The sequence below is a fragment of the Staurois parvus genome, unplaced genomic scaffold, assembly GCF_062004578.1.
Source record: "Staurois parvus isolate SC_StPar_1 unplaced genomic scaffold, SC_StPar_1.0 ptg000183l, whole genome shotgun sequence".
In the NCBI taxonomy this organism is placed as follows: Eukaryota; Metazoa; Chordata; class Amphibia; order Anura; family Ranidae; genus Staurois; species Staurois parvus.
Window position 1 is genome coordinate 936,759 of NW_028317979.1, and position 14,248 is coordinate 951,006.

Here is a 14,248-nt window from a genome sequence, read left to right on the forward strand (position 1 = left end):
TAGGGGATCATGGGGCCCCTGTGTCCTTGCCCACACTCATAAAACACCCAAAAAAGCCTATAAGAAGGTACCAGGGGAATTTCATGGGACCCCTACTGACCCTGGGCCCTCGGGCAGTGCCTGAGTGCTCGAATGGTCAGTCTTCCCCTGGTCACCATCAAAGGAAAGATGAATACAGCAATGTACAGAGACATCCTTGATGAAAACCTGTTCCAGAGCGCTCTGGACCTTAGACTGGGGCGACAGTTCATCTTTCATCAGGACAACGACTCTAAGCACAAAGCCCACATAACAAAGGTGTGGCTACGGGCCAACTATAAGAATGTCCTGGAGTGGCCCAGCCAGAGCCCGGACTTGAACCCAATTGAACATCTCTAGAGAGATCTGAAAATGGCTGTGCACCAACATTCCCCACCCAAACTGATGGAGCTTGAGAGATAATGCAAAGAAGAATGGTAGAAATTGTCCAAAAATAGGTGTGCCAAGCTTGTAGCATCATACTCAAAACAACTTGAGGCTGTAATTGGTGCTAAAGGGGCTTCAACAAAGTATTGAGCAAAGGCTGTGAATACTTGTGTACATGTGTTTTTTTTTTTCATTTTATATTTTTAATAAATTGCAAAGATTTCAAAACGAACTTCTTTCACATTGTCATTATGGGGTATTATTTGTAGAATGTTGAGGGAAAAAAATGAATTTGAATCCATTTTGTAATAAGGCTGTAACATAACAAAATGTGGCAAAAGTTAAGCGCTGTAAATAATTTCTGGATGCACTGTAAGTATAGGGCAACCAGGGCATGTTTGAGAGGGGAGGGAAAGGTTCTGGTGGAGAGGGAGAGATTGAAGATGTGGGTTAGAGAGTGTAGGATAGTTCAGGAAGGAAGCTGTAGTAGTTGTGAGGGGACAGGTGGTGAGGTGGGCCTCAGAAAAGAGTTTGGCAATTTCCTCCATGGTAACAGGGTCAAAAGAGGAAAATACTGAGTGTGGTGTTGGAGCTGGTATGATGGTTGGAGGAGAAAGCTGGGCACTGGAGATCTTATTACGAATTGTATCACTCTTGTGTTTGGGCAGTAGGTAAGTTATTGGGTGAGGGCAGTGTGGGTGAAGTAGAGAATTAAGGGTTGAAAAAATTTGAAGAGGGCTGGATGAGAGGGTTTTGATAAAAGTGGTGTAGTATATTTTTTTAGCATGACATTTCCTCCCATTAAGAGCAGCCTTCAGATGCCCACCAGAGCTCACTTTTTGGGGTGAAGTAAGAGATAAGCTTGCACCAACCTTGAGGACATTAGAAGAAGGCTCTCAGTAATTATCCACTAGACCGTATCCCTTCCATTTAATGAGGAACTGGGTCTGACCTCCCCTCTTCCTACAATCCAGGATGATCTGCACCTCATATTCTTCATTCCCTTTAACAAGCAGTGGAGCTGGAGTCTCTGGTTCCTGATCAAGGAAAGGATTGGATACTGTCTGTTTCAGTAAAGATACACAGGGTGATTTCTAAGATTTTTAGGCAGAAGTAATTCATAAGCCACTGTGTTAATTTTTATTTATTACTGGTACTTATTTGCGCAGCGCTTTACACATACAGTATATATTCACATTGGTCCCTGCCCTCAAGGAGCTTACAATCTATGGTCCCTAACTCACATTCATACACATACGAGGACCAATTTAGACAGGGGCCAATTAACCTATCAGCATGTCTTTGGAGTGTGGGAGGAAACCGGAGTACGTAGGAGGGTGAGGGGGGTGAGAGGGGAGTGGCATTATATGAAAGCAAATGCCCCAGTGATTTAGAAATGGTGACATTGTGTGGGCTCAGGAAGAACAGGAGATAAGTGCAGTAATTTTGAGAGGGTAGGGTGATATATATGGGCTGTGGGGTGGAGAGGAGGGGTAAAGAAATGAGAGTTTGAGAAAGGGAGGGCTTTATTGCAGAAAGGAATGTTAGCAAGAGCATGTTGGAAGGTGAAAAGAGGGGAAATAAATAATTTATTTTTTTTTTTTATGCTAGTATCACACTGGTATTGAACCACTATTTACCTAATCCTAATTTGTTTATTACAAGCTTTTAAAAGCATGTGAAAATACACATTGCGAAAATGAAATAGATGTGGTCAGGAAAATTAGCATTTCCCTAAAAATGTACAAATGAGAACTTGTTATTAGATATTAATGAGAAGCATTTTTCCCATGTAGTTTGTCTGACCTTTACTGGACCAGCATTAACTCTCTAGCATGTGACATTAACAACAGAATGTGGAATGTTTCCACTGAGTACTGTTTGTAGCTATAATGGCCATATAACACATCTTTAAAAACATCAGTGTTTTCTGAACCTCATGGTCTGTAAAGTCCTTATGACACAAATGTCCATCCACATTTACAAAGATTCAAATCTCTCTTGCTCTCTTCAATTTCTTGTGATCATTTTTCTGGTAGTTTAGAATTTTCTATTGTTGGTTCATTAAGGAAGGTTCTATATCTTCTATACCAAAGTGCAGAAAGCCCTTAGAAGTGCTTGCTTGTATGATTAACTCATGGCTTTTTGAACTTGGCCACACAAATCCCAGAGTCAAATGACATACGAGGTGTGACAATTTAATTCCCAGAATGCCAGTGGCGTACCGCCATGGTGGTGAGTCACACAGCCATTCACACTCAGGTGTGTTCTGACATGTTCTAACTGGCACTTGCCTGAGTTGCAAACTAGTTAACTCAGTCTTTATGTTGTAGTAGAAGAAATAACATTGGTGTGTGTTGTGCTGTTGGTGGAAAATGAGCATCAGGAATCTGGACCAGCGGATTTACATCAAATTTTGCGTGACAATTGGCAAAGGTGTGCGTAACTCTAGCTCTGTTGGTGAACATTTAATTAAAAATGTAAGTGTTTTTGAATGGCATAGGTGGTTTAAAGAGGGGCGGGAAGGTGTCCACAATGAAGTGGGCAGCCAAAATCACAAAGGGTGGATACAAATGTGGACAGAATACTCAGATGAAAGATTGAGTATGTGACTGATGACAGGAAAATTGAACATGAACAGGAAATCCGTGCAGCTGATCCTAATGGAGGATTTGGGAATGAGAAAGATTTCCACAAAGATGGTGCCTTGAATCTTGACAGACGATCAGAAAGACCATTGTCCTCAAGTTTCATCCAATCTTTTGAAGAATTAAGAGGTGTTTGACATTTTTTTTGACAGTCCATTCCAGGAATTAGATTGTCATGCCTCGTAATCTTTGGTGATTTTTTGAAAGCTCTTGTATGCCCAATGAATGCACATTGGTCAGCACTTTATCAAGCTAGAATTGTGCAATCCATGTGAGCAATTGCAGATTATTTGCTATTCTTATCTTGCCATCATTCTGATAACCAATATTCTTTGAATATTCAAATAATCTTTGACAAATCCTCATGCAGCAAAGTATTAAGGTACAGTTTTGAAGCATTGGGTATTTGGTGCGTTCAAATGAATAGGGTACCTTAACACAATACACGTTAATGCACAGCATAACACAGCACAATGGCATGAGTGGGCTTTAACTGTAGGACAATACCCCCCCTCCCCTCCCTGCATGGACACAGCATCATTCATTCCTCGATCTCTTCTGCCTGGTATGAAACAGGGAGCAACAATGAATGCATCACTTCCGGTTTCAGAACAGTCATTCTTTGGTTGATATAGCCAGGGAAGCATGCAACCGAGCAGATCTCGGCTGGGTTAGAAGCTTTGGAGGGCACGGGAAATGTTGGGGTCTATAAGACTCCCAATGTCTCCGTAAAGAGCACCTATCACCTGCCTAATATTACCACATGGGGGTTTATTAACCCCTTTTAATAGCAACAAAGTTAAAAACCCACAAATGCAGATGCACACAGGGTGCGCATGTGTATGTAAACTGCATTTGCACCACATTATTATTATTATTATACAGTATTTATAAAGCGCCAATAGTTCGCTCAGCGCTGTACATTACAAAGGGGGACAGAACATGTGACAGAACAATACCAATACAATGCAAAACATGAGGGGATTGAGGGCCCTTCTCTTTCGAGCTTACAATCTAGGATATGTGAGCTATTGCCACAAACATCGGAGTGAGAGTAATATTTCTAGCACCAGAGCTCACAGTTAACTCTAAAGTGATGATCTGTAAAGGCAACCTCATCTTGTAATTTTACCAAAAAATTGGGTAATTTATTGCGTATGTTTGCACTAAAATTAATTGTATTACATTTTGTTCCTGAAAATATGCCAGTTGCGCAAATATGGTCTGACATAAAAAATGATAACAACTATCTTTTTATTCTACAAGTCCCGGTTTTCAGAAAATAAGTAATTTTATAGCCAAAAATGCAGATTTTACATGTGTGCAAAAATTTAAAAAAGTGCCAAGGTTAAAGGGCCAGTGAGAGTTTGTGCCAAATGGTTAATATCATAAAGCTTGAGATTTTGGTAATTGGGTCTACATATGTTTGAAATATATTTGTGATATCACTGAGTATATTTGTGAGTGATGTCTATTTCATTTTTAAAAATGCTGTTACAACATTTTACAAAGTGTTCTGATTTTAATGAAAAAAACATTAATATCTTCCAGGGCATAAGAACATTTTTCTTGCAGCATTGAATATTACAGTCTATGATGGCTATCTTTCAGGGCTTGTTCACACCAAAATGCAGTGCAGGAAACCCGTGTTCTGTGAGCATTTCCCAAACTGTGTTTAGAACATACTGGGTGTTCGATCTGCTGTGGGTATCAATGTACTCCTAAGGGGACCCCAAATGCAGATTGCAAACACAGTGCGTGGGCCTGCACCGGATCACAGTTGTAGTGCATGGACTACTTTTGGTGTACTCCAGTGCAATTTCAGTCCATTCAGATGAATGGGCTGAAAATCGCACTGTACTGAATCGCACAGGGATGTGAACCGGCCCTCAAGCTAAATGTACTCTCCAACAAATGTGTGTTTTCACCTAAAGCTAGCTATACACTAGCAGATTTTTGAATAAACATTCTTACAAATATTCATCTGAAAATGCTTTGTACATTCGTTTGAAAGTACTTCAAAATTTTCTTTTCTTTTGACGCTCAATTTTGGAATGAATGTAATTTCTTGACTGAAAGCCACATCCACTTTTAGATATCAGTTAGTTCGATTTTTACATCCTTCTCCTTCAAAACATCTTGTCACTACGGTCATAAATAAACGATTTGACCTCACTAGTGATTAGAAAATAAAGCAAACGTTCTTAAAACAAAAAAAAATTGGAACAAAATTCTACTGGTGTATAGATGGCTTTATGCTGTCAGTGTGGCGTCTGTTCACATTGCTGTGAAAAAGTAAAAGCGCTTTGCTGATTGAATGTCGTATTTCTCCCCCAAAATAATAATACTCTAGAATAGCAGTTCTTTAAACTCTAAATATAATGTCAAGGCACGGCAGTGTAAACTTGATGAGGTTAGTGGTGGGATCTGAAAGGCATATAATTATGGCACACTGAGAACGCAGACAAGGGTTACACAAACAAAACTCCACTGTTTATGTTCACTGTTTGAGGAAATTTCACTTTCAACAAATCCCTCCTCATCTCTCCAACTTCTAGAATGCGTACACAGCGACCATAATTAATGGAACCCCATTCTGTACCTCTGCCAAGGAAGCCTACAGTCTTATGGTGAAAACTCCCCCCTGTGTCTCATCACTGAAATGCTCTGCGGTTTTTCTTGTTTTTCTCGGAAAGGTAACATGTTTTCAGCAATGCTTGGTATGGTTATCATCATAGTGTATCATATTATTTGGGAACATGGCCATGCCTCCTCAGGCTCTTCGAAATCTACGGCTTTACTAATATAGACTACAAAATGAACTCTTTTGTTCCTGCCATTTCATATGGCAGCAGAGGCATTGGTCGCTGATATGGGTTCATATACTAAGACAAAGAACAATGCCTTAGGTGTGTATTTAAAAAAAAAAAACAGAGTTATTTGTCCTTTGAAACTGCATGTACATGCTTTCTGTGCAAATGGGTGGAAAAACAAAGGTTATTAGGCTTTTTCCTCTCCAGGTCCAATGTTATTGTTCATACAGAATAGAGTGAAACTGGGAAATACTGCATTATGGCCACTGGATGGAGCTGACGATTACAATAATTAAGTATGATCATTTACGCCATAACACTATTATTTCATATCATAATGCACTCTATTCTGTATGAAGAATAATATTTGACCTGGAGAAAAAATAGCCTTATAACATTTGATTTTGCCCCATTCACACAGAACTAACCAGACTTGAATGGAACATGTTAACAAAAACTTGGTTTAAAAATGGTGCTTAGTGTCCTATAAGCCCATTGATTGGCAAATGTTTTTTAACTCTTGTCTTTTAACTATGTCCTGCCCACAGACTACACTCTATGATCTGCAAAATCCTGATTAGGGAGCCAAGCACAAGTAGGAGTGCCAATAGGAATTGCCAAAGAATATTATGTCAGTCCACCTGTACACGTGCCACGTTGTTGAGATGGCTGTTTAGCTCACAGTATGTCCTGCGTCACCACCCCAAACCTCCGAGCTCAGGAATTTACATATAACATAATGCAGGCAGAGGGATGGCCACGCAGTTAAAAAGCTGAAGAGTAATGCAGATGAGGTATATGATGTTTCTCCTTTATACTTTAACCAGTCCTTCAGAGCAGGTTTATTCAGCAAAGCAGTGCAGAGACAATGATGATGTGTAAAGTGCTTTGTCCAATAGCAACAAAGCAGATTTCTGTTTACTGTGGTCCAACCATTTATTAAATGTGGTCTCATAGGTTTAGTGGGTTATACTGAAGCAAATTGTGTTCACACCTGGCTGCAGTATTGTAAATGATTTTTCCTGCTCAGCTTTTGTATTTGTTGGCAAAATTATTCTTAAAACCCAGACAACCTTCGCTGCAGTCTGTTACAGACTTTTGTAATGGATGTTATGCATTCAGACTAGTTCAAAATAAAGATAGAATATGGGACTTGTGATCAGATTTCTCCAGGGCTGGTTCACATAGGTAATGCACTTCAGCACAAGCAGAATACATGGATATGTCGTTATCTGTTGGTTGCTCATACTAATGGTCTGCATTGAGATACATTTGGAAAATAAACCTGCCTGCTGTGCTGACCTTCTTTTTCCCTCTTCAAGTCAGTTTGATGTAGTACTTTACAATTTATTTCATATGAACTAAAACATACACTATATTGCCAAAAGTATTGGGACGCCCCTCCAAATTATTGGATTCAGGTGTCCAATCACCTCCATGGCCACAGGTGTATAAAGTCAAGCACCTAGGCATGCAGACTGCTTCTACAAACATTTGTGAAATAATGGGTCACTCTCAGGAGCTCATTACACAGATGGTAACCTATCATGGTGCCACACTTGAATTCAGTAAGTCCGTGAAATTTCTTTGCTACTAAATATTCCACGGTCAACTGTGAGTGGTATTATAGCAAATTGGAAGCAACTGGGAACAACAGAAACTCAGCCATAAAGTGTTAGGCCAGATAAAATGCTGAAGCGCACAGTGCACAGGAGAGTGTAAACACAGTGACCACAGCCTAACTACTGGCAATGTCTGTAGAGTACATTCAAATATATACTGTAAAGTCTTTACATGTAATAGGAGGTTCATGGGGCAGCCACCATCCCACAGAGTGTAGTCAGCTCTGTACAGTGGAAAGCAAGAAAGAGGGGGGGGGGGCACTAAGTGCAGTATTAGACCAAATTGTAGTAGCACAAGGATAAAAAAACACTCACAGAAGTGGGTATGTATAAGGCATATCTGAAAATCCATAAGGTGTCTCTGCTTTCCATCCTGCAAGAAGCGGCTAGCAAAAGTTTCGATATAGCTGAGGGTGGAAGCCAGGCAGATTTCCTGGTGCAAAGCAGTAAGACCACGTCGGAATAACGTGGTGCCTTTCCCACTTCTATGAGTGTTTTCTATCCATGTGCTAATACAATTTGATCTAATACTGCACTCAGTGATGCCTTACCCTCTCTTTTTTGCTCTCCACTGTCAGAATACACTGATCAGTGGCTGAAGATGCTGATCGACAAAAGTTTTTTCGGCTTTCCCATTTGACAGAGGTCAATCTAATTATCGACTTCTGTCGAACAGCAATGGCCATAAATGGATCGAAATTCATTTGGTCCCTGCTGAACCGACCTGTTCCATCTGGTTATGGCCAGCTTTAGCCTTACAGCTACAAATTTTCTACTGAAAGGCATAGTTGTGAATTGATTGTAAAGTATTTAACATTTTGTTTCTGGTTTTCCCCTAGGTCTTTGTTGTATGTTTCACAGTATTTGGAGGACTAATGGCTTTTAATTACCATCGAGAACTGCATGTTTGGGTCATCCCATTGCTGTTAGTTGCTTTCTTTGCTTACCTGGTTGCCCATAGTTTCTTATCCCTGTTTGAAAGCGTAGTACATAGTCTGCTCCTGTGTTACGCAATAGACATTGAGACCAATGATGGCTCATCTGAAAAACCCTACTTCATGGATCAGGAGCTGATGGTGAGTAATCATTCATGTCTGAAATGTTTGGGTTCATTGATACTCAAAGGACCCCTTTCATTTTTAGTGAATTTGTCCTTCACAGCCTCTCTGCTTCCTCCCTCAGTCAAATCCACGTACTGTAACGCCAATACAGAGATCTTCCCTGTGCAAAAAATAAATATTGGAAATTTTACCCAGCACATGTGCAGGGGATCTAGAATGCAGATTAAAAGGTGACACCCCCTGCTGGCCAGTAAAGATGGGGCTAGTGATTATCCACAGTCTTCCCAAGACTGGAGAACAAACTACATAAAGACCAGATGATTAACAGATTTTACATTGCATCAGCAGAAACCTCTCCAACTGCATTACAAACTTTTTTGTCAAGATGTTTCATTCCTAATTACAGCAAATTATCAGAGGAGTAGTGAACTATGTTTCATCATAGCTGGGGGATCTTGTTATGATTAAACCTGCTGAGTGCAGCCAAATCCAGCCTACCTGTTCCTGGAATCAAAGCACACTTGCACCAAAAATGTGTCCTCCCTCATTACAAGAGACTAGTGGCATTCTGCCAGAGCTAGAAATATGAAAAGAATCTGTACAATTGAAATTTTAGGGGATTACTTGTGGTTAATAAGAAAAATATTATACTGTATAATGCATTATGTTTTTATGCAGGCATCAAAGAGTTATTATAGCAAAGTCATTACACCTAATAATATTACCCAAATCATAAATAGCCCTATAAAAAAATTATAGAAGATCTAAGGTTTTTTATTTAAACAGAAAGTTTTAAATATTATTAACAAAATTTACAGTAATATTAGAAACGCTGGTTTAATTAGGAGTCTTTTTCTTGGTGTAGCGGTAAGGTGTGCTCAAGGCAGAGATCATCAATTTTACAGATTTCAACTGCAACACCAACTGCTAGTGAAGTATGGTATTGTGACAAAATAAAAAAATACAATAGGTAAAGTTGATCCAGGGAATATCGGATTGCCTCTCGGGGGATCAGGAAGGAATTTTTTCCCCAGCAGGTGCAAGTTGGATCATGCTTTGCTGGGGGTTTTTTTTTTGCTTTCCTCTGGATCAACTGTGGGTATAGGATTATAACTTTTTTTTTTTCTATTGTTGAACTGGATGGACTTTTGTCTTGTTTCAGCCAGACTAACTATGTATCTATGTATGTAACTATGTAATAGTTCTTTATGGCAGTGTTTCTCAAAGTGTGTATATCGGGCCCCTGATGCTGTATAGCCTAACTTCTTTTTCATCCATTGAGGGGCACGAGAATTCAGATACTATCCAGTTATAATGCCGCCTACTGGAGTATTGGACACTAAGAAGCCAACGAATGTAAGCCAGTCCCAGTATAACCCCTCTAGGCAGCATGCCTCCAACTTGTGTTAGTGTGGAAGATTGCTTTTAGCCAAATTTTGCTAACCTTTTTTTCTTTGATCTTTCCTTGGATTCTTCTTCCATTGACTTCAATCAAGATTCCTCACTGTATTTCTGCTTGAGCTGATCTATATGTAGCAGCTATCTGGACTGGCCTTTACTAAGCCTGTCTTTGGAGTACCAGACCCAAAACCTGCTGGATTGGACATGTGGGATTAGCCTGGAATGTGACCTTTGGGCACTGTTGTCTGCTTGTGGCACTTCCAGACCTTTGTATACTGGTAAAAGTTAGCCATGGAGCACTTTCTAGGATCAGAGCCGTGGCATTGTCTCAGCGCTTGCCCTGTCTCTAAAGACTCACTCTGTAGACTCAACCAATCAGGCTGAAGCACTGGGAGCTACCTCTTCATTTGCACTGCTGAACACCTTTTGAAATTCCATATTACCGCCAGGGTTACTGTAGTCAGGGATTTACTCTGAAGCTCTGAGTACTGACATCATCAGCTGGGTAGAGTGTTGTGTACATGCCCCACACTTTTCCTTGCCATTTAACATAGAGGAGAAATCGTAACGTCGCTGCTGCTGCTGCTTTGCAAAGCACACATTGAACTTACCGTCTTACCCAGACGAATAACCTTTATCAGGACCTGCTGCTTTTTAAGTACCTGAGGCCTTGCCTCACACTTTGGACCAAGTTGCATCATTGCCATGTATTTGCAACAAGTCTAAACATAGAAAAGGGACAGTCAGGATGCTGTGGGTGTTCACAGCCCATTCTTCTAACCAATTCAGGAGTTGGTATCCATTGAATGCCTGTAACTTGCATCCAGTGACCCTGTAGTTAAAGTATACATTATTAGAGTCTCCCTCAGTTCTGTCCTGTAGGGCTAACTCTCCTACCCTATTGTCAGGCACCTCTGCTGCCATCACTCAAGACTTTGTGGCTGATGGTAAGCAATGGTAATGTAGCATTCCCAGGATGCAGCTGTGAGGCCAGGGACACAGATCAGTGCCTCGCTCAGCCAAAAAGTGGAAAAACACTAATTGTAAGTAAAAGGAAAACGTGTTTATTTAATGAATTAGATAGGTTGACCGGGATCAGCTCTGACTGTTCCCTACCTGGATAAGGATCTGGATCTTCAGTGGTGCCCATGCACACCTAATACTTGTTGGGGCATTGGTTTCTGCGTTCACTCTAGTGCCTTTTACTGGCATCCCCATTGTGGGATGCTTAAACGACCACAGAGTCAGCTTTGTGGAACTTCATAGTTGGCATCTTCCCAAACGGCCTAAAAGCTGCAAGATCTGGCCAATTATGGTTTCATCAGATTTTAGCATTGGAAACTGTCACCAGTTGACTAATCTAACCAGCTTAGTCCCTGTCTACAAAGATCCACAGCATGAGCACTTTTAGGTCTCTCATCGTTAGAGAGCGCATTAATACCTTTTCCTCCATTGCAGGGTGTTGGGTATTGGGGGATCAGCCTCTAAGGATTGTCTCTCTCTTTCCTTTATTCTCAGTTATTTAAGCTCCCTTCTATTTTATGGATCTAGTTCCCAAGCAATCTAGCATGTCTGTCTCTATGGACCAGGTAGTCCCTGGAGTGATTTGTCAGCCTCTCCAGGTGTCAGGGTAGGGCTGTGGAACGGACAGGTAGGCCTAGTGGCAGGGTAACGCGCTGGCTGACGACAACCACCACCAACAGACCGAAGTCCCTCAGGACGCGGAGTCTAAGTCCCAGGCTGCCCTTCACCAGGGCCCCTGATGGTGGGGATGGACTTGACGCAGCCAGGAACCAGGTCGCGGCCCCCGAGACACCCCGGCTGCGGTAATGGCCTCTGCCAATGGCGTGTAGCTGGTGAGAATGACAATAGCGTAGTCAGGCAAGCCGGGTCAACAACAACGGGACAAAACAGTACAGAACAGTAGACAGAGAATCACAGGTCACGGGCCGGGTTCAGCAACGGAAGGTCAGATCGAAGGAAAACACAGAGAATGGTCTTAGTCACAAGCCGAGTCAGAATACCAGAAGAGTCACAAGCATATACACAGAGCTGTAGCAAGACAAAGACACAAGAGCAAAGAGCATGTGCAGATCCCAGGCTTATATGTACTCAGCCACACCCCTCTGGGGGATGGACCTCAGAGACCTGAAGGCATAAAAGATTCCCATCATGCTCAGCAGAAATCCAAGATGGATGCCAGCACATGGAGTAACATAACCTCTGGGAAAAGGTAGGACCTTGACACCAGGTAGCTGGGATGGATCCTTCTCCCTGCATCCTAGTGGCTTCGCTCACAGGAGAACCATTATGCCTAAGACTACTTTTAGTTAGAAGATCCTGCCTTGAGCAGGTCTCCTGATTCAGATTCTTTTGGACATCATTGAGGTGCTGCCTTAGCTTCACTACCGAGGAGTGGGTGTCTTTGTTACTTCAGGGGAAGTAGCCTAGTTTCTTACGCTGGATAAGATCGCAAGACTCAGCCTTGCTCACACTGATTCCCTTAAGGATAGTTCCTCTCATTTGGTAGCATCTGGATGTAGAGGAGAGGTCAACAAACCTAGATACGCCTCCGATCCTGCTTGATAGGTGGAAATTGTTGCTGGAGAACCTGGGCCTCCCTGAATTGTCAGCTGGAAGTACACATTCGTTTCCTGCTGCAGGTATCTTCCTACAGAACAGAGTATATATCAATGACTTTTTGGTACTTGTCCACCTGGGGATAGGTTTTCCTTAGTTTCTGATTCGCAGCCTCTTGAGGAAGGTTCATTGGATGCCTTCTATTGTCCTGCTCATAGTTCTTCTCCAAGTTCTCTGACTGACTCAGAAGTCACTACATTCTGTTGGTGGGCTGTTGCGTTTTAGCTGTTCCAGGGTTTTCCCTGTTAAATCTCACAAGATTGGTTGTCTGACCAGACAACTTCTTTTGTTTCTTCTTTGTCTTTTTGTGTTTTTTATTTCCCTACAAGGGAATTTGTTGTTGTTCCACCTGTTTTGGTGGGTTCTGGTTGGTCAGATTCTTGCTTGACCCAGGTTCTTCTTCCCTTCCATGTTGAGTAAAACGCTCTCTTTGGAGATGACCATTCCTTCTTGTTCTTGAGATGTAGGTCCCATGCCTCTGTGTTTATGTTCATGCTCTTGGTACTGCTTGTTACAAACTAAGGTTCTGGGTGGAAGAGAGACTATCCTTGGGCTGCTCTTTAAGAACTACTGTATTTTATTGGCTGGACTTCTGTCTGGTTAGTAATGTAAAGATAATCAGAACAGAGTTTATATTTTTTTTCCTTATGGACTGTGATAACCTATTCATTTTAACTCAAATGCGAAGGGGGACTTCTTTTTTTTTTTGTATTGAGGGGCTCAGTAAGGCTGTTGGCTGTTTATACGCCGTGCCTGGTTTACAGAGCCCTAAAGCCCTTATCTAGTGTTGTGACAAAGATAGGAAGGAGCCCAGCTGCTGACGTCACGCTGCACAGGGCACGAGGAAGGCCAGCGGCCAACTTGCTTATGTGTTTTTGCCAGATGTGAGTGCATTCCTTGTGCTATACCAATTTCATAATAAAAAATACTGCACTATCAAGAATTCTTTATTTGGCTTGCTATTTAACGAGCCCCCAAGGTGGAGTCCTACAATATACCCACTGTGTTTCCATCCAATTGGTCAACGATACCTGACGTGATGTCCCTGGAGTCTATGTGTGAGGTCTGCTGATCACCTTGTATGCTGACATGTGGCAGATGATTCTTGACATCCCTATCCACATCCAGATGACCATGATGGGTTAATTATACACAAATGCGCTTTTATATTGCGCTTCTGGTTAGTGCAATAGTATATACCAGCTTCCAGTCACTCAGTCACGGAATTCACCAATATTTATCATCTCCTTATTTGGACTTTATCATGTTTTTTATGAATCACTAAAGTCACTTTATTTCATTTGATTTTACTTTACGTATGTGTACACCATACCGATACGTCATATTTAGACGATACCACTGCACAATATATCACTTTTAGCGCTTTATAACGCCTGCACCTATTTTTCACTTTATAAGTTCCTTAGCGCTGCATTTCTGTTTTATATGTTTATTTAGAGGGCCAGAGGTTTCACCTTGATGCAAGCGGCTTGTTACCTAGCGCTCCTAGTTTACCTTTTTATCATATATAGAATACCATTTAGTGGCCAATATAAAGTGTCTCCTCCTTAGAGATTACCTCTAGTGAGTAAATATTCAAACATTCTGTGGTAAGGGATGCATCTACAAATGACTTTGTCTGTCTTCCACAGTCTAAA

At 41.4% G+C, this 14,248-nt stretch overlaps 1 protein-coding gene across 3 annotated transcripts in view; it reads left to right on the forward strand.

Annotated features, from left to right (window-relative positions):
* SLC44A3 (solute carrier family 44 member 3) overlaps positions 1–14,248 on the forward strand; it is a 152,558-nt gene that overhangs the window by 137,116 nt on the left and 1,194 nt on the right. The window contains exons 14-15 of one of the 3 annotated variants that reach the window (XM_089677270.1): positions 5,612–5,749; positions 8,328–8,564. In XM_089677270.1, the coding sequence (XP_089533396.1) occupies positions 5,612–5,749; positions 8,328–8,564 (375 nt within the window). The remainder of the gene's footprint in view (positions 1–5,611; positions 5,750–8,327; positions 8,565–14,248) is intronic. The other 2 variants (XM_089677272.1, XM_089677271.1) reach the window with 2 other exon arrangements.